At 49.1% G+C, this 25,235-nt stretch overlaps 6 protein-coding genes and 1 pseudogene across 6 annotated transcripts; 4 read left to right on the top strand and 3 right to left on the bottom strand.

Annotated features, from left to right (window-relative positions):
- Positions 1-17: 17 nt before the first annotated feature.
- On the top strand, positions 18-996 carry LOC129602138 (uncharacterized). Its single transcript, XM_055501107.1, has 4 exons — positions 18-286; positions 410-532; positions 605-913; positions 958-996. The coding sequence occupies exons 1-4, from the start codon at positions 125-127 to the stop codon at positions 994-996; spliced, it is 633 nt and encodes a 210-aa protein (XP_055357082.1). The 5' UTR covers positions 18-124.
- Positions 997-1,027: 31 nt separating this feature from the next.
- On the top strand, positions 1,028-1,806 carry LOC129602148 (uncharacterized). Its single transcript, XM_055501116.1, has 4 exons — positions 1,028-1,144; positions 1,220-1,390; positions 1,456-1,572; positions 1,697-1,806. Exons 1-4 carry the CDS (start codon positions 1,109-1,111, stop codon positions 1,742-1,744), a joined length of 372 nt encoding a protein of 123 aa, XP_055357091.1. The 5' UTR covers positions 1,028-1,108; the 3' UTR covers positions 1,745-1,806.
- A 1,803-nt stretch (positions 1,807-3,609) lies between these two features.
- LOC129602144 (uncharacterized) lies at positions 3,610-8,547 on the bottom strand. The gene is made up of 7 exons (XM_055501111.1): positions 8,281-8,547; positions 7,855-7,977; positions 7,479-7,787; positions 7,284-7,409; positions 3,922-4,004; positions 3,701-3,862; positions 3,610-3,619 (listed from the first exon to the last, which is right to left on the bottom strand). Exons 1-6 carry the CDS (start codon positions 8,440-8,442, stop codon positions 3,766-3,768), a joined length of 900 nt encoding a protein of 299 aa, XP_055357086.1. The 5' UTR covers positions 8,443-8,547; the 3' UTR covers positions 3,610-3,619; positions 3,701-3,765.
- A 538-nt stretch (positions 8,548-9,085) lies between these two features.
- LOC129602141 (uncharacterized) lies at positions 9,086-13,087 on the top strand. The gene is made up of 8 exons (XM_055501110.1): positions 9,086-9,380; positions 10,505-10,627; positions 10,701-11,009; positions 11,089-11,211; positions 11,294-11,464; positions 11,532-11,648; positions 12,491-12,610; positions 12,678-13,087. The coding sequence occupies exons 1-8, from the start codon at positions 9,216-9,218 to the stop codon at positions 12,810-12,812; spliced, it is 1,263 nt and encodes a 420-aa protein (XP_055357085.1). The 5' UTR covers positions 9,086-9,215; the 3' UTR covers positions 12,813-13,087.
- An 887-nt stretch (positions 13,088-13,974) lies between these two features.
- Positions 13,975-16,067, bottom strand: LOC129602137 (TATA box-binding protein-like 1). The gene is made up of 4 exons (XM_055501106.1): positions 16,051-16,067; positions 15,268-15,435; positions 14,840-14,934; positions 13,975-14,774 (listed from the first exon to the last, which is right to left on the bottom strand). The coding sequence occupies exons 1-4, from the start codon at positions 16,065-16,067 to the stop codon at positions 14,539-14,541; spliced, it is 516 nt and encodes a 171-aa protein (XP_055357081.1). The 3' UTR covers positions 13,975-14,538.
- Positions 16,068-16,579: 512 nt separating this feature from the next.
- Positions 16,580-17,906, top strand: LOC129602140 (uncharacterized). Its single transcript, XM_055501109.1, has 3 exons — positions 16,580-16,709; positions 16,763-16,940; positions 17,009-17,906. Exons 1-3 carry the CDS (start codon positions 16,707-16,709, stop codon positions 17,731-17,733), a joined length of 906 nt encoding a protein of 301 aa, XP_055357084.1. The 5' UTR covers positions 16,580-16,706; the 3' UTR covers positions 17,734-17,906.
- On the bottom strand, positions 17,847-24,847 carry LOC129602143 (uncharacterized; annotated as a pseudogene).
- Between the last annotated feature and the right edge of the window lie 388 nt (positions 24,848-25,235).

Here is a 25,235-nt window from a genome sequence, read left to right as displayed (position 1 = left end):
TAACCGAGTAACGGACTCCATTATCGCAACGCTGTAATGAGTCTGACATTCACTCAAGTTTTCTGTTGTGTTGTTGTAACTTTTCGTCATTTACGTGTGCACTTTTCTTCGTTGGCCCTGCGAGATGCCTTGGCCTGTGCCCAATCAACCCCGACGGTCTTCGGAGAGCCAGCACTGCTCGGGCAGTGACGGTAGTCTGTCGCCTGAACAGAACCAAGAGAGAGACCCAATACAGCCTGTACAGGAGCGCCCGGAGCCAGCAAGCGCCAACGACAATGGGGAACTGGTGGGTGAACCGTGAACTGCGGGAGGCTCCTGTTATGTCGAGAGTTGTACATGAAACGTGCAATGTATCGTGTTCCCTCGTATACACTGTAAGTCCTGTAATCTGTGGTTGGATTATGTCCAGGCGTTTTGCGCGGCGGTGGGACGTCCGGACACGGAGACCGTCCCTGGCGTCAGCGTGCCCAACGAGCTGATGACACGGGTTTCCGACAGCGACACGCACGTGCTGATCAGGGCCACCATCGAAGTGAGTATTAGTAATTACCCGCTGTCCGCTGACTGCCCGATTTTAATGATCGTGAACACCTTACGTCTGCAGTCCATGATCGATCCTCTTCGCTGTCCGTTCGGGTTTGAAAAAGGCGCCGTGAAAGCCTGCGTTACTTTCTACGCCGGCATGCCTGTGGGGCTGAAGGCGCACTTGGAGCGCGTCCACGGAATGCACAACGTGCAGCTGAACCTGGCCTGTCCCTGTCCAGCTAAATTCAACGGCGGTGTCCACTGTGATTACGTGCAGTTCGACCCGGTCGGCTACTTTTTGCCTAGCCACATCCGAGAACGCCATCCGCAGTACAAGGAGCGTATGGTAGACGCGCTGTGCAAACAGCAGAATAAGAAAACCGGCGAAGTAAGAGAGGAGAATGACAAGAGCAGTCCAGTCAGCTGGCTCAGTATGGTGTCTTGTTGCGGCCGCTTTCTTCTTATTCATAAATCAGCGCCTGGTGTATTGTTGCAGAAGCACCGGGAGTTCATCCGCACGGCGAGGACCAAGACCTTCCCGGAGTGGACCGGCGATTCCGCTCGCTTGTGGCCGAGCCAGATCATGGCCGACAGGATCGTCATCCCCACTCGGATGGTGGTCAGTGCAACCTTCAATCTGGCAGCTGCACATGCATTGACTTAATGGGCACTGTGAAAGATAACTGCCTTGCAGGGTGGTCAAGTGAAGTACGTCTGCAAGATCGACGCGTGTGCACTGGAAAGCAGTGAAGAAGGCCGGGGCCGGCTGCTGGATTCCTCCGGCCGATTGCACGGACACTTGATGATGCAGCACGGGCGGCGTTGCGCGAACCCCACGCAAATCTATCACGCCTGCGCCGACCCGGTACGTGCTTTTCCTTGTGTTGATGTGATTTTGTTGCAAGCGGGGGATTCGGTTGTGTTGTGCAGGAGTGCCGGGAGCAGCTGTTCGATGCTGACCACATGATGGAGACGCACATCCGGGCCGTGCATCCGCACCTGTTAAACGGCGGCCAGCCCGTGCTGTACTCGGCGGCCGCCAAACAGGTTGCTGCTCATAAGTTGTCTTATTTTATTGTTAGGTTTCTTAGGTTTTCTTAATTAAGCCTTTCTGTGTAAGAAAACTGGTGCTATCTGTCGAGTGTGGGTTCGTTAATAGTCTGTTTGTTAGGCGCGAGCTCGTCTGGAAGCTCTCGTGACGGAGGAGTGCATCGGGTAGGCGGTGAGCAGCAGCGTCGACTCGGAAGAGACAGCGGATACTTGTCTCGGCAACTACGACTGTCCCGTCCAGGTACCGTCGTTGATTTTCTTGCTTTGTGCCTCTTTAGCCGGGTGAACTAAGCTGGCGTCGTTTGTGTAGGGCTGCGAGGTGAATTATGACGAGCGCGACTACATGCTGCGGCACATCGCCGTCGATCACGAGGGCGAGTGGAATGCCGTCGCTCAACATGACAACGATCAGGCCGATTCAGGCGGTCCATTAGTGTAGTTGCGGGGTCTGTTCCACTACGGGAAGCGGTGTCGTATAGGGTGGTGGTGTTACCGGTTACGATGGCTCCTTAGTTGTACAAAGTCTCCCGCAGCGGCGGCACAGACTGTCTGTTGTGTCCACATGTTGATTTTAAATTTCTCGCTCACATACCGACACTCTCCTAGCAGCTGCTTGTCCTCTGACCGGATATTTTGCATATTATTATTTCTAGCAGTTTGCTTTTTTGTCTGTGTATTCGCCGCGTTTCCATATTTGTCTCATGCGGCAAATTCACGCTGAGATGAATATATTTACTACGCTTAAAGGAAAGCCAACGAAGTAAACAGTAATAGCGTGCCGGAAAATCAGCAATACATAGCAAGATTTGCATGGCCGCTCAAAGCGCAGCGCATGTGAAGGATTTCCTGAAGCAGGCTGAATTCCTTTGGAAATCATTTTCCTGTCTAAGATAGATACTCTCTCTGTTAAGCTACAGTAATATCAGTTTTATTTCAAGTATAGCAATTTTTTTACCACTCTAAGCAGCGGACAAAAAAACGGTCAAAGCTCGCCAAAAATGGACATACAACGACATAATGCACTACAGAAAAAGTGATAAGAAAAAATGTACAAAAATAATCAGCAAAAGAAAAAGGCAGTCCATTTCGTAAAAATGGATCCACCATCAGGCTGTAGGCGAGAAATTGAGAATCGACACTCGACGGATGGAGGAGACTCGGTCGGCCTTGGCAAGGACACATAGCGGCACCCCACGGGCGTCGTTACTGACCATTTACCGCTTGAACATTCCAGTCTTTTTCGTGGTCGGCGCCGATGTGCCACAGCATGTAGTCGCGCTCGGAATGACAGACCAGACAGCCCTAACAGCAGCCATCACGAGGAGTCAGACGAGCGCCAGCAACTGCTTGAACTGCGTGCAAGAATGTGCGCTTTCCGGGACGGGGCAGGTGAAGAAGAAGAGATAGCTGTCCTCCGATTCCTCGCTGTCGCCGCTGCTGTTCAGCGCCTCCCCAATGCACTGCCCCGTCACGAGAGCTTCCAGCTTGGCCCGCTCCTAACAACCAGACGGCTCAGTCAAACCACGCCAAAATTGTACAAACTTATCCGCTAATTTCTGACGAATCAGTACAGCGAAATACAAAAATTGATGTGTTACTCGTACGTCCGTACTACGTCGCGCCACGCCGTCGCCACCCTGCTTAAACACATACCTAGGTACTTAAGTACATGCATTTGGCTGGCTGGTGGCTTGGTGCACGCCAGATAAGTAATTAATTTTAAATGAGAATAATAGTAACTGCCTTGCGGAAGGCGGGTTGAAAACGGTCGGTGTAGTAAGTGACAATCTAACGGCAGACCGCAATTAAGCAACCCGAGAAATGCAGTGACCTGGCCATCGTTTAAAGCGCAAACTTCGCACTAGCAGAGTAGCAGTACCTTTACGTAGGAAATACCCAACATCCTTGTACGCGTATACGTATTGCCAAAGTGACCAACCTGCAGGGCGGTCTCCTTGTACGCCAGACCTAACAGGTGCGGATGCGCGGCCTTGATGTGCGCATCCATCAGGTGGTATGGCTCGAACAGCTGCACACGGCACTCCTGCACAAACAGAATCAGACTCACAATTTTGCAGTGTTCCCAGTCTCCAACAGACAACAATGTTCGTGACAAGGCACGTACCGGGTCGGCGCAGGTGTGGTACACTTGGGTGGGCAGCGACGCGCAACGCCCGCGGTGCTGCATCATCAAATGCGCGAACATGTGGTAGGAGGAAGGGATTTGATGGCCGTCCTCCTTGGCGGCACACGCGTCGATCTTGCAGATGTACAGCACTTGCCCAGTCTGTATAGCAATTTCCCATTACAATTTCCCATTAATGTTACTATCAAGAAAAACCTTACCGTGCAGACGAGCAAAACCAGGCAGAACTTGGCGGACAACATTGTCGAGGAAGGTGAGGAGTTAGACGACAATCGAGTAAATACTAAGAAGTATTGCATCAAGTCAATTGATAAAATTTTCATCGTCAAAGGAGTTAACCATTCATTTTCACTGGGTGGAATGGGTGGAATTTTGCGCTAAATTTCCCTGCGCGCCTTGCGGATTGTTATCCTTTGGCTACAAGGGTGGCTTGGGAAGATTTAACCGTGACACCGTACCACGGAGAGGGAAAGTGTCACGGAACGGGGAGCTGCTCGCGGCGACCTAATCTTCTTGGGCATCTTGCCTTCTCGAGGACGCATTAGGTGGGTCTTTTTCCTGTCTTGCACGTAATATGGTCCGCGATCAGCCTTGCCCACATTGCCGAGTGTGTTTCACACAGGGAGCTGGATTCGCTGCTCACACCAAAGCATGTTCACGCAAACATGCCGCGGGCTCCTCCTCTGCTCTGCTTCCACCGCCTCCACCAGGACAACCTCGAAAACACCCGCTGCAGTCATTTGTAGAGGGCGATCGTTACCACATCCCGAAAAGAGTCCCGAAAGCTGTGCGTCGACAGTGTGCCCGGGTACTGACGGAACTCATTAGAAAATGCACCCGCGACAATTCATCGGAGAGCTGGATAGATTTGTTGCTGTTCGCACCAACGGCCCTGTCGCTCCCTCCGACGAAAAGTTTACGTAGAGAGTCTCTCGCCGCCCATATCCGGAAAAACCTTGCCGATTTGTCACTAGCGAAGCGCCAACCTGTTCCCCGCCGTGATCTGCCCAAACACGATGAGCTACCCCCTGACAGATTACGCGCCCAAGTTACTTCCATGCTTCAGGACGGAAACATAAAGGGGGCAATCAGAGTTGTGTTGGGCGATGACAAGCTAGCTGAAATAAATACTCGCACAATTGAACTGTTGCGCGATAAGCATCCCCCTTCACCCGATGACTGCCAGTTCCCTGCGGATCCAGATGACAGTATAACACCGCCAGCAGTCACTCCAGTCGCGATGATGGCTGCAGTTTTCAGCTTCCCATCCGGTTCCGCTGGAGGTGTTTTCGGTCTACGCCCTCAGCATCTGAAGGACCTTCTCGTACGCAAGGACGACACGCAGAGCGAGCTATGCTTAGCCCTAACCGATCTGGCTACAATGGTGTTAAGAAAGAATATCCCCGAAGATGTGCGGCCATACTTTTTTGGCGCCAATTTAATCCCGTTACTCAAGAAAGACGGCGGGATACGGCCGATCGCTGTGGGGGAAACATTACGCCGTTTAATTTCAAAAATCGTTAGCAGTCGCTGCGCTGACGAAGCAGCTGCAATGTTCAACCCCGTGCAGCTCGGTTTTGGGATACGAGGAGGAGCAGAGGCGGCGGTGCATGCTGTGCGCACCTACGTGGAAACGACACACACTGAAGCCCGAGTGGTCGTGAAGCTGGACTTTTGCAATGCGTTCAACACACTCCGTCGGGATGTCCTACTCACTACTGCACTCGCGAGATTTCCCGCCTACTATCGGTACATCTGGCAGTCGTACCGTTATCCTTCCCATTTGTCCTGCGGTTCGTCTCAGTTGTCCTCTGAGACCGGCGTACAACAAGGAGATCCATACGGGCCACTCGGTTATGGACTTGGTTCACTGCCCCTGTTTGAAAACCTAGACTGCGACATTGCGGTGGGTTTTCTGGATGATGTCACGCTGGCTGGCCAGGCGGATAAAGTTATCGCGGCAATACGCACTATTATCGCCCGCGGTTTCAAAATGGGGTTAGAGCTCAATCTGGGGAAATGTGAAATCTACGGCGTAGGAAGTTTTACTGCGGATCGCTTGCACGCCATACGGAAAGTTCTTGACACATTTCCTGGAATGGTAGTCGCGAAGGAAGAAGACCTAGTGTTGCTGGGAGCGCCTTTAACGTCGGCAGCATGCGAAATATTCTTGCAGAGTAAAACCGTACAGCTGGATCACTTCATGCGCCGGCTGAAGCATATCCCAGCCCATTTTAGCCTGTATCTACTCAAAAATTGCCTGTTCATACCAAAACTGCTGTATGGATTTCGCACAGCGAGATGTTACGAACAAGTGCCGTTAATGGAAACGATGGATAAGTGTATACGCGCTGGCTTGTCATCCATTTTGAATATCCGGGTGAACGATATGCAGTGGAGTCAGATGACGCTTCCAGTAAGAGACGGTGGATTAGGACTTCGAGCCACTAAATCGCTAGTTTTACCTGCCTTCCTGGCATCGGCGTATTCAGTGGTCAGCCTGGTGTCCTCCATCTACCCGTCAACGAACGAAGCGCATCTAGCACCTGTCGTGCAGCAGTGGGCGACGCAGACCAGAAGTGAGCTTCCGACTGACAACGCCAGAAAGTTTCAGACTGCATGGGATCGGCCGGCGATCGATCACGTGGTATCAACACTTCGACTAGCCGCAACCACCGAAGCGGATAAAGCCGTGCTGCTGGCTGCCTTAAACCGGGACTCTGGCGCTTGGCTTAATGCTCTCCCTGCACCAAGTCTCCATACATTTTTACGTGACGATGAAGTTAGAATCGGCGTCGCACTACGGTTCGGCCTTCATGTTGTTGAGGAGCACAACTGTGTGAATTGTGCCAGTCACGTAGAAACTAATGGCCACCATGGGCTGTCATGTTCAAGCAGCAAAGGACGATGGTCCCGGCATCTCGAGCTGAATAACGAAACGAAACGTGTCTGGGAAACCGCGGGTTTTCCTTGCCAGATGGAGCCATCCGGATTGTCAGACAAGACTAACCAGCGCCCGGACGGCATGACGCTGATACCCGTGCGTGATGGAAAAGCGGTAGTCTGGGATGCTACCTGTTGGGACACCGTGGCTATGTCGCACGTGAAAGCCAGCTCGAAGAAGTCAGGCAGCGTGGCACAGCTAGCAGAAGACTTTAAGCGGCGGAAGTACGGATTCGTAGAGGATATGGGATACATGTTTTACCCTCTGACAATAGAAACGTTTGGAACTTTTGGGCCTGCCTTTGCTGAGATGATACGCTTCGTCGGTAGGAAAATTCGCGATTTGACCGGCGAATCTCGATCCACTGCCTTCCTTAGACAACGTTTCAGTCTAGCTGTTGTTAGAGGAAATGCGGCTGCTGTCTTGGGTACATTAAATGCACGATCGAAAGTTGGAAATGACAGTAATGATTTTGGTTGTTTCTTCAATGTGTAAATTCGGAATCTTTAATTAGCATCTACCAGCGCAGGCTTGCTGTTCTGTTAATAGGCTATTGCCCGAATAAAAAATTTCCCATTATTAAGCACTTTGTCACGAACTGAAATAACGCGCACTGACCTTATCAACCCGGGTGGGGATGACGATCCTGTCGGCGATGATCTGGCTGGGCCACAGGATACTGCAATTACTCGTGCCCTCCGCGAAGGTCTCGCTCTTGCCCGTTAGCAGGAACTCTCGGTGCTTCTGCAATCGTGCCATTGATGCTGATCAACCAGACACGGAGAAGGTGGAGACTACAAAGTCGTAGCTCACCGCGCCACACTTCTTGCTGCGTTGTTTGTACAGTGCCTCCATGACGCGCTCCTTGTATACGGGGTGGCGCTCGCGGATGTGGTCAGGCAAAATGTCTCCGAAGGGGTCGAACTGCACGTAATCGCAGTCAGCACCGTCGTTGAACTCGGCCGGACACGGACAGACGAAATTCAGTTGGACGCTGTGCATTCCGTGGACGGCCTCCAAGTGCGCCTTCAGCCACTGCGGGTAGCCCGCGCCGAACTTGACGCAGGCCTCTGGAGCGCCCTCTTCCAGCCCGAAGGGACAGCGCAGGGGATCGTTCAATGCCTGAAACAGAGCGGAAGGCGCTAGGAGCCTTACGAAGAGTGCGAGGCAGTCAACTGACTCAACTCACACAAATCGTCCCCCTCATCAGCACATGCGTGGCGCGCTGGGAGACCCGCACAACCATCTCGTTGGAAACGCCCTCGCCAGGGACAACCTCCCGGTCCGGACGTCCAACAGCCTCACAAAACTCCTGTAAAGTGCTAAGTACTATCTGTACAGTCTACAGGAGTGAAATTCAACGTTGTTGTCTCGTCATCTGTGAGACTGTGACAGAATTATAAATAACAGAAATTTAAAAAACAAGATTATCGGTAAAACAGTCCAGACTAGCAGCCAACGAAGAAGTACTGAAAGTTGGAATTATACTACGTGTTACTATGCAAGATTAGGAAACTCGAGTTACCCACTCACCAGTTCCCCATCTTCGCTGGCGTTTGGGCCAAGCACTTATCGCAGTTTACTTATCGAAAGGAACTTATCGCAGTTTACTCACCAATTCCCCGTTCTCGTTGGCGCTGTCTGGATCCTGGCGCTCTTGTACAGGCTGTCCTGGGTCTTTCTCCCGAATGTGTTCAGGCGACACACTACCGTCACTACCCGAGCAGTGCTGGCTCTCTGAAGACCGTCGCGGTTGGTTGGGCGACGGCAAAGGCATCTCGCATGGCCAACGAAGAAGAGTTACGAGTGTGCAGGTAAATTTAAAAACTACTCGCAAGTTGCAAGTTGCAAGCACAAAGCTACCAAACGGTCCAAACCACTTCAAAACAGAGAATGCTTCAGTGAATGTTACTCACAACTCACAAGTCACAACTAACAAAAGGCAACAAGCACAGTCGCAACGGTTGACTCACACACGGTTGACTGCCGCCTATGGCTGCAGTCACAGCGCAAGCTGGCTTTTGGATATGGAGCTTTTGAAATTTGAAGAACTCATCGTTTGACGTTTATTATCGTCAGCTTTGCTGCTACTAATCAACTGTTAACACGAGGACAGCTAAAAAATAAAAGATTAAAAAAATAAAAGAGCAAGCCAAAGTTGCGTAGTATTTCGCGTAGCACTTTTATGTTTAAAGTTTAATTGTTAATGAGAAAAGTTAACACTTGACGGTGACTTGACAGTTGACAAGTGAAAAGTCAGTCTGCCTTATGACTGCAGCCACAGGCGGCTGGCAGCGCGCCCGACCCAAAGCAGGCACGGTGCAGCCAGGGCCCGCCTACTTGACTCATCTCCACAGATCATCGACTGAGCCCTCAACGCTCGAGTAACGAGAAGCAAGCTGCGAGTGCGAACGCGAAAATCTTATTACGGACTTCAATATTATCGCAACGCTGTAATGAGTCGGACATTATTCTCTGAAGTTTTCTGTTGTGTTGTTACAAATTTTATTTTGAATTTACGTGTGCACTTTTCTTCGTTAACCCTGCGAAATGCCTTGGCCCGTGCCCAACCGACCCCGACGGTCTTCGGAGAGCGACTATTGCTCGGCTAGTGACGGTTCTCTGTCGCCTGAACACATTCAAGAGAGAGACCCAGTACCGCAGCCTGTACAGGAGCTCCAGGAGCCAGCCAGCGCCGACGAGAATGGAGAATTGGTGAGTAAACTGCGCGAGGTTCCTGCCGTATCAAGTAAACGTTGTACGCTGCAGCATAGCAGCACTGTTTAAGCAATAAAGATTTCCCTATTCCTTCCGTACACTGTACGACACTTTCAGCGCCGTGGCCCGAGGATAATCTTTTAGTGAAATTATACACAGTACAATAGAGGTGCTGATATCATGTTAACGTGGAAAGTTAATTTCGGGAGTGGGAAATCACTCCTCACAGGTTAGGGAGTTTCATATTAATTTTGTATTCCCATTGAAAATGCGCCTCGTTACCCCTGTCGCCTGCGCAACCGCCAGCGCAGTCTAAAAACTCCCAGACTGCTGGGGACGCATTTTGTAAGCGGTTAACCGTCAAAAAGACAGCCAGAAATTAATAAGAAACCTAAGAAAAATGTAAGAAGACCTAGGTGGCATCAGAAATAAGAAATCCTGGAAGGCAGCTGCGCTGTTTACAGGCTGTAATATGGGACATTTCCAGTGGGAATACATCACAATAATTTTCCACTGACTGTGAGTGACTAGAGAGATTAGTGACTAATTTTCCACTGAGTGAAAAATTACTCACTAATCCACTCCCAAAATTAATTATTTACTACTTGGCTTGCATTACTATGCTTATGAAAACTTTGTTTATATGAGGGAGTATAAAATTATATTAATTAATACAATATTAATCATAATTTGCACCAAATAAAGGTTTTTCAATAGAGTAAGTACTTACACATCGTATGTTTGCTATCAGTCTGGATTCGGGAGTGTTTTATACAGCCCCTTCACTCTTATTTTTTTATTCTGTTCAAATTTAATATCTGATGTTATGTTTGGCAGTTTTTTAGAAGCAGCAGATGGCGATAATTAAAAATAAGAAGAGAATACCGCAATATAACGTGAATTTCAAATTTTCACTGTAACGCTGCGTTGGGGTTCGGTTCAGGCTAGCAACAAACAGCACCGTAGCCTCGTGCGGTTGCGTTGTAGACGAGGTTCTTACTTGTGGAAAGTGGACGGTTAGCATGTGGGCAGCGCATACACCTTGAAGTTTCCGACGTATTGGGTGTTCGCTGTAAACTGCACTTACCACGTACCACCCATAATATTTTGTTTTTGTCCAGGCGTTCTGTGCGGCTGTGGGGCGGCCGGACAAGGAGACCGTCCCTGGCCTCTTCGTGCCCAACGAGATGATGACACGGGTTTCTAACAGCGACACGCACGTGTTGGTCAGGGGGACCATCGAAGTGAGTCATTACTAATTACCCGCTGTGCGCTGACTGCCCGATTTCGGTAATCTTGAACATCTTACGTTTGCAGTCACTGCTCGAGCCCCTTCGCTGCCCGTTCGGGCTGAAAGAGGGCGCCGTGGAGGCCTGTGTCAGATTCCGCGCGGGCATGCCTGTGGGGCTGAAGGCGCACTTGGAGGGCGTCCACGGCCTGCGCAATGTGCAGTTGAACCTGGCATGTCCCTGCCCGGCCGCCTTCAACTCAGGCGCTGACTGCGATTACGTGCAGTTCGACCCGGTCGGCTACTTTATGAGCACCCACGTCCGTGAACAGCATCCAAAGTACAAGGAGGACATGACGAAGGCGCAGTACAAACAGTTGAATAAGAAAACCGGCGAGGTAAGCGGAGGGCAGTGAAAGTGTCTTGTTGGGGCGGATTCTTCTGATCGATAAAGCAGCGTCGGATGATTTGTTGCAGAAATACCGGGAATTCATCCGCACGGCCAGGTGCAAGACGTTCCCAGAGTGGACCTGCGATTCAACGCGTTTGTGGCCGAGTCAGATCATGGCCGACAGGATCGTCATCCCCACTCGGATGGTGGTCAGTGAAACTTGCCTGCTGGCAACTGTTACACATGCATTTACGTAAGTAGGTAGCACTGTAAAAATTATTTGCCTGACAGGGTGGTCAAGTGAAGTACGTCTGCAAGATCGACGCGTGTGCCCTGGTAAGCAGTGAAGAAGGCCGGGGCCGGCTGCTGGATTCCTCCGGCCGATTGCATGCGCACTTGATGATGCAGCACGGGCGGCGTTGCGCGAACCCCACGCAAATCTATCACGCCTGCGCCGACCCGGTACGTACATTTTCCTTCTATTGATTGTGGTTCGGTTACAAGCGGCGGAGTCGGTTGTGTTGTGCAGGAGTGCAGGGAGCAGCTGTTCGATGCTGACCACATGATGGATCGCCACATCAAGGCCATGCATCCGCAGCTGTTCAACGGCGGCCAGCCCGTGGTGTACTCGGAGACCGCCAAACAGGTTGCTGCTCATAAGTTCTCTGAATGTTCTTAGGTTTTCCTTGAGCTTCCTTAGGTTTCTTAGGGGGATTGGGGCCGGCACTTTCCGTATGATAAAGCACTTCGCAGTGCCTAATAGTTAATCACACGTATTTTCAAAATCCCATAAATTTTCAAACTATTAAAAATAAATTCAAGTAGCCTTGAAAGTCTCCCGAGTGGAGTTGGCTACTGTTGCAACGTTCGATAATAATAATGATAATAATATTGATAGTCAAAATATTTGTATACGTTGGCCTAAAATCCGTTTGCGCGCGGAACATCCGGGTGGAAAATTATGGGTGAATGGAAATTCTAAAAAGTTTAAATGCATTCGGGTGTACCAAAAGTCTCATTATGAGCGGATCTTCTTCAAATTTGCACGTACATGCACATTAGTATAAAGATCGTTTTTACACGGAACCATGGTTGCACCATTTTTTTCAGAATTTAAGTAAAATGAATTAAAATTTTTTTAAAATCATTTTAAATTTTAAAAAAAATGGTGCAGCTCTTCATGTGTATGTGGAAATTTGAAGGAGATCGGTTTACAATGAGACTTTTGGTACGCCTGAATACACTGAAACTTTTTGGAATTTCGATTCACCCATAGCTTTCCAACCGGATGTTGCGCGCGCAAACGAGTTCCCGGCTACGTTTATAAAACCTTTCGCTACAGAATGTCGCACAGCAATTCAAAAACGCGTTTGGGAATGCGCGACAGCGAAAGTTCCCGTGGATGTACAGGCATTTAGTCCTGTGTACCGGGCCATACCCCCGGTGCTACCTTATGCGCTTGGGTTGATTAATCCGTCTGCTTGTTAGGCGCGAGCCCGACTGGAAGCTCTCGTGACGGAGGAGTGCATCGGGGAGACCCTCAGCAGCGGCGTCGACTCGGAAGAGACCGCGGATACGTTTCTCTTCAGCTACGACTGTCCCGTCGAGGTACCGCCGTTGAGTGTCATCGTATGTTGTTTTAGCTGGATCAATCTCAGCTAACCTGCTTGTGTAGGGCTGCGAGGTGAATTATGACGAGCGCGACTACATGCTGTGGCACATCGGCGCCGATCACCAGGATGAATGGAATGCCGACGCTCGTCAGCAGGACGATCCGTTGGGCGTGTGTAATTGCAGTCTGCTCCACTAGTTCTATCGGTGTCATGTTGCCGGTTATGATGTTCCTCTAGTAGTACTAAATCTCCTGCAGCGGCGGCGCCACTTTCTTTGGTGTCCGCCTGACGATGCTCAGTTTCTCGCTCACATACCGACACTGTTCTCTGTTGACTGCCTTTTCCTTTGGCTGGATATTTTGCATATTACTATTTTCAGCATTTTGCTTTTTTGGCGGTTTATTGCTTGCCATTCGATATTATCCGACTGCTTGTTTCTTGCTACAACTCGAAGTAAAGCCAAGTTAGCCGACTGAAGCAAACAGCGTGCTAAACCAGCATACATAGATAGTACGGGATACAAGCTTCTCCAGTAATTTCTGTCGTATTTAAGGTACAGATAACACAAATTTAGCGCGGAATTTGCGCTATAGCGATTGCGACTACACTACGTTTGGCGTAACACGTAAATTACAATTTTATTCGACAACAGTCAGTTCATATAATAATGCGCCTGCGCGGGTTTACACTAATAAAAATTTCAAATTTTAAACATTGAAAAAACAGCCAAAATCATCAGTCTTTCATGAGTTTAGAACGTACGTTAAGTGTATCCAGAACAGCAGCTGCATTTCCTCTTACTACCGCTACACTTAAACGTTGTCTCAAAAAGGCTGTAGATCGAGGTTCCCCGGTAATATCACGGATCTTGCGGCCGACAAAACGGATTAGCTCTGCGAAAGGCAATCGAAAAGTCCCAAACGTCTCGACGGCCAGAGGATAGAAAAGATATCCTAAATCTTCGACGAAGGCGTATTTCCGCGGAGTTCCGCCGCTTGAAGTCTTCTGCCAGCTGCGCCACACTTCCGGCGAGATACACGTAAATTTGTGTATCTCGCTGTTTTGAACCGGCAGAAATTACCGGACAAGCTTGTACATAGCCGCTAACAATTATACGCTAGACGCATAATTCCCAACCCATATGAGCGATTTTCGCTGACATCGCTATTCTGCCAAACATAAATTATGCTGGACGACCAGTTCTAGGCTGAGAAATCCAAATGAAGGAAATCCACGGACTTCCGGCAGTGGAAGCAATTGCTACCCCCCGGTACGGCAGTGTAATGCTAATATTACAAACAATTTTAGAAATTCCCCATTCACTTTCTTTTTGAATTCCGTCGCGAAAAATGACTTCCTTCTTCATTACTTGTCTTAAAACTAATAAAAAATTACAAGAACCATTCCAGGTTGTAAATGCGTCTTTACAACCAAGTTGAACCAACCGAACACGCATCAACAGTTACTAATGATAAAAAAATTAATGTAAATCGAATATGAAATAGTGCCTCTTCCAAACAACCCACAGGTACTAATTAATTCCGGTTTTCAAACATCGCGTAACCTCTACAGTTGACATTTGAGGAAACGAGTGGGCGATAAAATCGAGGCGCCCGGTTGCACCACAAATCTGTTTACACGTTAGATAAAACGCGGCAATAAATAGGAGCGACTGCGCAGTTAGATTACAATATAAACAAATGGAACCAGAGGCTCGTTATCAAATCAGTGAGGCGCACTTCCCCGCCAGCGTCGGGGGAGGGTCACAACTGGCCGCCCCGGGAGGCGATTGGGATTCGGGATGGAGGGCGGCCAAGGACGAGGAGTGCCGGGCGCCGCGGTGCACGCTCGAGAAGGATGAGAGGAGGCGCCGGGTTGAGCAAGCAGGAACCTGGAGGCGACTGCTGTTGAACAGTCAGTCAGTCACTCGTCGTCGTCCTCGTCCTCCTCCTCGTCGCCGTCCAGCTTGAAGGCCTTCAGCTCCGCCTGGAACTCGTCCACCTCCGCGTCCGCCTCGCCGCTGGATAGACCGCGTTTCCGCCCCTTGCGCGCTCCCGCGGGCGTCCGCGACAACTCGACGCTGTCCCTGGGCTTGCGGAACTCGTACAGCTTGGCGTAGATGCTGGCCAGCGTCTTGCGCGCACTCAACGCGTTCGGCGCTGTATGATACATAAACAGACGCTTAATCAGCGTCGAAGCTGCGACAGACTGTCAGGCAAATTACCGGTGATGGTGGTGTTGCCTGTTTGAAAGACCTGGATCTGGCCGCCCACTTCCGGCAGCTTCCACGAGGCCGCCGGGTGCAGGTCCGGCTCATACCTGCAAATAGGGAACGGCGCCATTAACTGAATAAAAATCGAATTAAATTCAGCACAGTTAAATTAGTAAATTATTAAATTAAATTATTAACACACCAATAAAAGAGATGCAATTTAATTAAATCTAGTAACACTTATGAATATCAACAAAATAGATGCAATCTAATTAAATCATCAAATTATCAATAACATTCGGCAAAGACCTAAGAACCATTTTAATAACACTATCAAAAATAATTATATTGACAAGAAACGGGCCACTTCCCACTGCAATATAATTAAAAAAATGATAAAAAAAATTTTAAATAGAAAGACACCGCGGAGGCTAACTCACTGGACTTGGTGCGGGTAGGCGTCCTTGAGGAGGTCGATGCGGACACCGAAGGGTAAATAGGCCACCGCCAGACAGTTGATGATCTTGAAGTCCACGAACTTGGCGCCGAAGCCGCACTTCTGCATCTTGCGCGCCACGCGCCGCGCTCCCAGGTGCGCGTCCGCCTCGCTACAACAGCCACAGCCATCAATAATACGACAGCTGACAAAATGAAATGCTTGCTCTCAACTGGAATAAGTATTTTTTTAGTAATGCTGGTTACCTGTAATATTACCAGTAAAATTGTCTGAAAATTACTAATAAATTAAGGAGCAATAATACAATATTTAGTTTATTAATCTAATTATCCGCCAAATCGCAAAAACGGCTTACAACGCCAGTGGAAAATCATTTTTTAATAATAATCCAGAACGTATGAGCAGTTGAGCACTGGGCATGAAGTATGAACTAATATTGAACGGAGTTGTCAGCCTACCTGCTACTGTAAGGATGGCGTTGGAGATTTTCCTTTTAGCCTGCGGCGCTGCGCTCTTTTGAATCCTTCTCCGTTTCTCTCGCCATCATCTCCGGGAGCCACCACATCGCGTAAAAGCAAAACCATCACATAACACTTATCCTCATTACACAGTGCGTATCTGTAAAACTGCTCTCTGGGGCGCCGCTGGAATTCGACGTGACCCAGGGACTGCAACGCGAGCTGACAGTGCAGAATGAGGGTGTTCGCGCTTCGCCATGGGGCATGATGGGCCATTAGGCACTATCTTTCAAACTATTACAATTTACAGCTTTTTCTTCCACATAGTTGATAATCATTTTGCATATGCTAACGCTATACCACAAAAATATCACAGAAACTAGAAAGAACAAAACAGTTCAAAATGTTACTTAAACGTAAATCACTAATAAATGTATAAATGTAATTAGGGAAGTCAGAAGTGGAATACAGTTCATTGAGTTCAAGTCTGTTCAACAAAAAGTTCTACGTTTTTCAGAGCAAGTCACTGTATTAGTGCATTTTTGAGTGTGTGATGGTGTGGTCGATCAGTCATCAAAAGTTGATGGTCTTGGAGTCTTGTACTGAATCATGGTGAGTCTGAGTCTTGAGGCGAGTACAATCCCGTGCCGGAAAGGGAGAGGCAGCATGACCCATCATCAACCATGACGACCATCGACTACTCATGGAGGTCCCACCCTGGGTTGGCACTCAATACGAGTGTAGTTGCTATGACCGCACGTAGAAGCGCTTCGTCATGTCGTGACTTGGTTTTGTCAGTTGCCAACTGCGTTTTGTCATAATCTCATTTCAGCAAACCAAATACTAACCGAATAAACTGCCGTTAAAAAAGTTACGAACATCTTGGCAATAATTTGTTTCGCATATCGACCCTCTCGGTTGTAACCATCCATCCATTCATCCCTCCATCCATCGATCCACGAAAATGGTAAGCAGGTTTAGCGCAGATTCAACGTTACCTACAGTATACTATCTTCTCAGCCTCCGCTCAAGCTCCCGGACAATGCAAAGCCGTATTTGGGGTTCCTCAAGGATGAAACGCGAGAAAAGTACACAAACGGTTTCTTCCATGTTTATTTGGGGGAGTTGATTCGGAAGGACGGCATCCCGCACCCGCTCCTGTCACCTTCGCCTCAGCATCACTATGGACCGGAATTACGTAAGCCAGAATTTGTATAACTCTGGCCGCCTAAATGTATGTGTTAGTGCTTGTCACCCTTATCGTAGAGACCAGAGACTTGTGCATCGTGCTGTCAGCCCATGGGACGGAACAGAGAGCAGAGATGATCCCCGTTTGGATCCATGAGTCCAAAGCGGGCAAAGAGTTGGTTAAGAGAACATCCAGTCCGACAGGCAATGTAGCGCAGGACATGCTAAAGTGGCAGTCACGCCGCACTAGGATCGGAAACCAACTGCTTGATCGATTTCGGACTTTGGGCATGTTTGACCAAATGAAGAAATACCAGTGGACGGAACTGTGGGCGTCATCCGCCGCCGGCGACCGGTGCACGATTTGGCGCGTCAACGTTCGGAAACGTGCAGTCTATCGTCTGGTCTCATGGGTTGCCGGTAAACCGAAACAGCAGCTGCTGAAAAAACTGGACGATCCTAATCCAATCCAGTTTCCTGCAGCGTTGTGGAATATTAACATTATAACTGGGCATCAGACGTTGGCGAATTTTTTGGGATACGGCCAGGGCAAAATTATGGCTGGTGTGGAGGAACTTAAGGAGCTGGATGATGCAGAGATGGAAGGGTTGAACGTTCGTCTGCCAAACCCCGTCCCAGTAGCTGAAGAAGATGAGGATATGGATGCGGATGAACCCGATGATGATGATTCGGAAAAGGACCCTACTGTCACCACACCATCATCCTCATCATCGGAAGACCCCGTAATTTTCGTTCCGCGAGCTCTTGGCGGCCGGAACCAGTCACTGCGGTCCTGTGTTTGAATTTTTTCCGATTTATTATGTCTGTTTGATCTTTCGGGAAAAGCCAGACAACACCTTATGCGGTTCTGTTATTTACTTTGTTATGTCTTTTGTTTTGCCTTTGAACACCGCTTTGTTTAATTGCTCGTTTCAATTGAAGTAAAAGTTGACGATAAAAACACGTCAGCGACATCGTGCATAAAATTCTGTACACCGATAAAAAAAGCTGCAGATATTAGTATCAATTTAAACACCACAAAAAAAAGACTATGCTGCAGTAAACTACGTGAGCGGAAAGGCCGGGTCACCAAGGCAGCGGCGCGGAATGGGCGGCGGGGTGTTGCGGCGCGGTCACTTGTGGATGGCGGCGGAGACGTCGTCGTAGAGCTCCTCCGGGAGGTAGTCCTTCAGCGCGCCCCGCAGCGTCGTGTCGGCGTACTCGCCGGTCAGCCCCGCGTCCAGCGGGTTCCCGTAGCCGCCGTGCACCCGCGCCGTCTCCAGGTACTCGTAGTGGTTCTCCGGCACGCCAACACCCGCGCCGCCCGGCTTCTTGGGCTGCGCGTAGATGACCTCGGTGGCGGTGCGGCCGCCGTCCACCACCACCGTCTTGCGGCACTCGATGGGCGAACTGATCACCAGCTTGGGGGACGCGCGGCCGCTCGCGGTTGGGCGCCTCCTCCAGACTGAAGGCCCGCAGTGTCCCCGTGTACAGCTTCTTGAGACTGGCCTTGCCCAGGGTGGATTTGAGGTAGGTGGCGCTGTCGCGGTTGGTCGTCTCCGAGGAGGCGGCCTCGCTGACCGCCGATCCGGAGAGGGATGTCTGCGGGGTGAGGGTGTCGTAGGTCTCGGAAGTCTTGGGGCTGGGCGAGCAGCAGCTGGTGGGGTTGGTCGACTGCAGGACGGCGATGGGGGAAGAGATCTGGCTGGCTTGGAGGCGTCGGAGGGTGCCGTACGGAGAGTTCCGCTTCTTAGTCGACGGCGGGGTTGACGCGCCGGACTGGCTCTTCCGACGGTACCGGCTGCAAAGCACGATCACCAATCATTGAGTCGGTTGACCAGCAGAATTTCACACTTACAGTCCGCAGCAGATAAGCACGGCGACCAACAACAGCAGCGCCAACGCCACGCCCAGTCCGACGCCAATAGCCATGGCGTTCTCCGACGCCCCAATTCCCTTCGCGTCGGCGCCCGGCGTGACGCCCACGGCGGCCAGATCCCCCGGGAAGACGAGGCTGGCGTTGTCCCCGTCCACGGCCATCCCGTCATCCAGATGCAGCGGACTGTTGACCTCCATGGGGACCCGCGCGAACCCCGTCTCACAAACGGCGTCTACGGTCTCCCAGACGCCGCTGGCTTGACACTGCACCACACTGCGGCCGACCAGCTTCGCCCCGGCGTCGGCGCAGCGGTACTCCGCCTGGCTGCCGACGTGGGCGGTCCCGTTGAGCAGGACGACGAGTAAGTGGCTGCGCGCCACCGGTTCCCCGCACGACACATCTGCAACAAGTTCAACGATTGGAATTAATGCGCCGCCGTGTCTAATGCGAGATCAGTGTCACGTACAGTGGCAGCCGGCGTCCTGGCCACTCCACGTCCCGTCCGGCAGGCACAGCCGCTCCGCCGACCCGGTCAACAAGTGCCCCGGCGCGCACTCGTACTGCACGTGGTCGCCCACCTTCCAGCCGTTGACGCCCACTAGTTTGTCGGCCACTAACAGCGCCGAGGCTTCCGGCTGCGGAGGTCACCGCAACCTTTCGCTCCTGTGCAGTTAATTCATTTAATTTGGTCTGCGGACGGAGGATGATTTTTTTATTTTTCTGGATTAATTTTATTTTAACTCGCATAGGCCTAATTTATTAAAATATTAATTTGATTCACTGAATTTAATCTGATCAATTTATTTTAATAAAAATTTATTTAAATGGATGAGTTTAATTGCTGTAATTTTAATTTAATTTACAGACTGAATTTAATTTATATTTAATTTATTATGATAAATTCATCTGAATAACAATTTAATAAAACAGATGAATTTAACTAAATAAATTCAGTTTAAACTGACTGACCGTAAGCGCAAATCCAGTTGGCTTCCTGATCGCACCGATACTCCGCCCACGCCCAATTGCCGACGCCCTGGCCGCCCAGCGCCGCGCACCGCTCCTCCCCGGCCGCGACATCCGGCGCCGGGCGTCCCGGCGCCCAGTACGTGGATTCCACCGGCAGCGTCTTATTCCGCACGCTAAACACCCACTTGTCGTCGTCTGCATTGCGGCGCGCGCCGATCCAGTAGCGGTCGTCGCTGGTGTGGAAGCGGTAGAGGTTGCTCAGGACGTTGGTTAAAAAGAGCGACGTGTCGTAGTCGGGATTGACCAGCAGCGCGCCGCCGTTGTCCTGGCAGGAGACGGCGGCGTTGGCCCAACTGGTGGCCGTGAAACGCACCGTCTGGAAACACTGCCGTTTGAAGCTGTGCAGGAAGCCGGCCGCCGTCGCCGGCGTCTGCAGTCCGCATACTTCCGGACTCGCCGGCATTTCTGTCCATTCATAAAAATTAAATTAAAATTAAATATTAATAAAAAATATTTTTTTCTTATTTTTATTCGAATAAAAAGGAAGATAATTAAAAAAAATAAAATTTATTTACCGTCGCTGGCGAGGATTTGGAGATCGCAGACGCCGAGGAATTTGTCGGCACTCCCGACCGCCGACAGCGTGACGTAGCGGCCGACGGTGGGCGTGTCCAGGTAGAAGATGCCCCGAGCCGGGCGCCACGTCCTTCTGCAGGTTGCGGCGAAAGGTCAGCGACAGCGGAGGACTGTCGGCGGCGACGGCGGTGACGCCGGCCTGGGTCGGCTGCGCGTCCGACCGGTTGCTGATGCTGATCAGCACGTTGCGGTGGAATTGGTCTGTCGGATCACAAGTAGCGCTCAACCCACGTACACTTTACAACCACCATAACATCGCACCCTTTAATTACTAATTAAAATTAATTCTAAAATATTTATCAAAATTAACTGCGCAAAATTTATCACAATTAATCGTGTAAATTTAATTCTGAGTTGATTTAATATTAACAAATGCATGAAAATTAACTAAATTTAATTTTGGTAATTATAAAATCACCTAACTGCGTAAAATTAAATAAAATAAAATAGTATAAATTAATGAGCAATACACAGTTAAATAAAATTGCGCTTACGGAAGAGCCGCTCCTTGTCGAGAAGGACGGAGACAGCGTGGATGTTATAGGGCTTCAGCAGGTCAATCTGCAGCCAGGGCGTGCGCTCGCGGCGCGTCCAGGCGCAGGAGGTGGCGTCGTTGTCGACGGCCTGCCAGGCCGGGTAGTTGTACTGGCTGAACAGGGACGACTGCTTCGCCAGCTTGAACTGCGCCACGTTCGTCACTGCAGTGCAATTAAATTAAATTAAATAATTAGCGAAAAGTGTCGCTCCCGAACCTACCGCAGACGGGCTCCTGCGTGTCCCAGGTGCCGTTGATCAAGCAGGTGCGGTGGAAGTTGGCGTCGGTGGGGATGCGCTGGAAACCCGCGTTGCACTCGTAGACGGCCACGGTGCCGGGCGGGAAGGGCCACTCCACCTGCGACAGCTTCACGATGCCGTTCGCCGGCGCCCCCGGGTGCTGACACGCCACGCCTTACAAATAATAAAAAATTATTAATAAAAAAATCAATAATAATCAGCAAAATAATAAAACATAAAAAAATAATCGAGTCATTTAAAATTAATAACAATATAATTAAACATAAATCACATTATCAATTAAAACAGAGTAATTATGTACAATTAATTTAGTTAATTTATTTCGGTAGACAGTGATGCCGTTTATGCCGTAAACGTGACCAGAGATTCTTTATTCAGTTAAAACAGTCTACGCTCAGATGGTTACAAGGACGATAAATCGAGGAGAAAAATGAGCGTAATGTTTTTTGCTGGTGGCAAGAGCCTTTACACAATCCGTCCATTTGACTGATTTCTGCGACTGACCTTCCTGGGAAAAGACTTGGACCTCGCAGAGGCGCAATGAGGCGTACGTGTGCCGCTTGATCAGCACCTGCCGACCGCTGACGTTCCCGGCACAGGTAAACAACATCACGTTCTGCTTCGCCGTGGAAATCGACGGTGCCGGCTCTTTCTTACTGGCCGCATCCGCTGCAACGAAAATAAATACACAATAAATTCACAAAATATAATAAATATCGAATAAATAAATGCATAATAATCATAAACTGATAATAAATAAAGCACAAAAAATAATATACACTAAATAAGTAAAATATGTACACAATAACAAGTAAATAACAAGTAAATATGTACACAATAACAAGTAAATAACAAGTAAATATGTACACACAATAAATATTGGTTAATTAAATACATATCAAATACTACGTAAATAAACACATACTAAATCCTTGATAAATAAATGCTGGATAAATAAAATAACAATAATTAAAAATGAGAGTAGGCAATTGACTGAACCGGCGTGTTAATCCCGGTCTCACCTTCTTCGTCGGTGGCGGGCGCCGGGGTCACGGAGGCCAGGACGCAGGCCGTCTTCTCCTCCAGATTATTCCCGCCGGCGCCGGCGTCGGCCGCTCCGCCGACAACGGCCACTTCCAGGTCGCTGAGATCTGCCGCAGCAACAAGCAACACAAGTGAGTCGGCGAAGTCCGCCTGGGCAGGCGACCGGGCGCCGTGAAACGCATTTAATCAGGGAGCAGACAGAAATCGTTAGACACACGCTCTGTCTAACTCTGTACTCTTGATTAAAGCGGTGCCGGTTTTACGGTTTACGGCGGACTTCGCCGACTCACTACATTATCGCATCGGGCGCCGTCGTGCTGGTCACTTTCCATAGATAACGGACGCATCGAGGGCCACTTGTGCATGCGCCGCAATCACGCACTTCCCAGTCGACACAACGCGCGTCCTTACGCGACGCCACTATAACGTCAACGCTGTTCTTCCCTCTTAGCGCAGAACGCGCTTTTCTCTCACTTCCGCTCTGTTTAGCTGCATCTCACAATCAGCGCGACCGGCAATAATTTGTTTGTTGTATTTGTTCTTCGAAGAAGTGAGTGAGTGACCCGGTCTGTTCACGCTCTTCACTAATTTGCTCATATACTTTTCTCCATTGCCACTTTTACGAGGTCAAACTCTTGGCTAAAAGCCCACTTAATATGAATTAAAAAGCACTTGCAAAAATAATCATAAAACTGTAATTTAATTTGGCGTGTTCATTCGGTGGAAATTAGGCGCTGTGGCGTGTGTATATGTAGACCGGCTTGAATAGCTGGCAATAAATTGTAGTTAAAACTGGCGCGGTAATTACAGCGTTTACAGTGATGGAGTTGTGACAGGCATTAGCGTAAATTATAGTGTCTGCAGCCTCAATGTCACTGTCTGTCGCAACGCGGCGGACATCACTGGCAAAATCATCAGCGGCCAATTAAACGCCACCGCTGTTTAGCTGGGAAGAAATGCTCTTCAAACGACGACCGGAAGGATCCGATTTCATCTTGCGTTCGTCGGAGCCGCAACTATTTTAGAAACCTTGGCCGGCGCGCGGCCAAACGACTGTTAACTGTTAAGGCAAGTTCACCGCTGAGTACTTCCGGGATTCACTTTCACAACCATCTCCAGGACTCTAACAGCGCACTAGCGCAGCGGACGCCGATTAATCTTCCACCGACAAATAACGACTCTAACGCTTGCTTCGCTGCGGAATTATTTTTCCCGACATTTTTTCCTAATTAATTTCGCAACGGCTCATCAATAACCAAGCCGCTATAAAAGTTTAATTTTTTAAAATTCATTTTGATGATTTTTATTTTTTTATTTTATGTTAGTTGATTATTTTTATTTTTATTTTATTTTTAGCTGTGATAAATAAAAAAAGCAAGCCACAGAATGTTTTTTTTTGTTTTTTGCTTAATTTGTTTTCCTAATTTGTATTTGTTCATTTCTTTACGTTGTTCAATTTGTTATTTCAAAAATTGCAGAAAAATACTAAAAAGCGGCGAGCGTCTTGCGCAATGAAGAGTTAATGCGTTTCTCGACGAGAGCTCCAAGATCGGACCCTGGAGACGCCGGCACCGCGTCCACCTAATTGAGAATGCACTCTGCATCCGCATTGTTGATTCAAGACGCTCTCAGCGATGATCTAGCCGTCAGCGATTGCACAATCCCAATAACGATCAGCACGGCGAGCCGGTCTAGATATCTGTCGAGTGCATGGGAAATGCACTGATTACCGAAACGCCGGCCCGGCCGTTCTCATAACCTTACCGGCTTGCAGCCCCCTCGTCCACACATTATCTGTATGGCTGTGTTTGCCCCGCAACAACAGCATTATGCGCCGGATGACCCACATGTTTGGCTAATTATTATGAAGATTAAATTAGATAGAAGTACCTGTGGATGTGTCAGTGTAGAGCTTGACGGCCACGACGGGGTAGTCCCGCGCCAGCTGCACACTCCACTGCGGCTGGCTCTCCGTTAAAGTGCTTGAGCAATAAATCCGCGTCCCGTCCACCGCCAAATACGCCGCCGCCTGTTCGTTCATTACAAATCAATTAAAAAATTACTAGACATTAATAAAAAAATTAAACAAAAAAATTCCTGCAAATTAGCAAGAAATTAAATAAAAAAACTGTAATGAAAATTAATCAAGAAACAATTAAACAGAAAATTACTGCAATTGAAATATATTAAGAAAAAAATTAGATAAAAATAAATGCGAACATAAAATTAAATAAAAAAATCCGGAGTGACCGGAAGTGGTGTCCGTACCTCGTAGGCCTGTTTGGGGCCGGTGGCGCGGTTGAGCGGCGCGGTGAACTCGGTGGCGTTGGAGGTCTGTTTGGCGGGCTGGCGGATGGCGATGTTGATGGCGCAGGCGGGACGCTGGCCCAGCCAGCGCCCGCTCCGACACTGCCGCTCCGCGTCGCCGAACAACTCGTAGCCGGGCAGGCAGACGTAGCGGGCCAGCGGGGCCTCACCCGCGTCCGACAGGCTGATGAAGGCGTTTGGCGGCGGCAGCAGCGGCGGGCAGGCGGCGCTCCGGACGGCCGCCGCCCCGGCCACGCACAGGGACCATCCTCCCAATCCCGCCCAAACTACGGACAAAATATCGTTACATTCCATAAATGCCGCTAAAAATGGCTTGATTAACGTCTTTGATTTAATTTTTTATTTCTTTAATTTTCTTCTCAACCGACATTTTAAAATGAATAAACCGGGAAATAATTTCTCAGTAAATCTGTTACTAATTTTTCCCTGGTCACTTTCTTACTTTAAAATATTTTTTTAACCGGCATTCTGATAGAGATTAAAGCTTTGAAATAATTTCTGGTTAAGTTCGATAATTTATTTTGTAATTTCATTTCTGTTTGACTTGATAACCGGCATTTTAAAAACGATGTGAACTGCACAATAAATTCTGATTAATTTTGACGAGTAAGTTTTCCATTTTATTTTTTTTGATTTTGTAATTGTATTTTTTTA

This window comes from Paramacrobiotus metropolitanus, unplaced genomic scaffold (assembly GCF_019649055.1).
Source record: "Paramacrobiotus metropolitanus isolate TYO unplaced genomic scaffold, Prichtersi_v1.0 Parri_scaffold0000339, whole genome shotgun sequence".
Classification (NCBI taxonomy): Eukaryota; Metazoa; Tardigrada; class Eutardigrada; order Parachela; family Macrobiotidae; genus Paramacrobiotus; species Paramacrobiotus metropolitanus.
The sequence above is the reverse complement of the archived record's forward strand: the minus strand, read 5'-3'. Positions and strand labels throughout refer to the sequence as shown.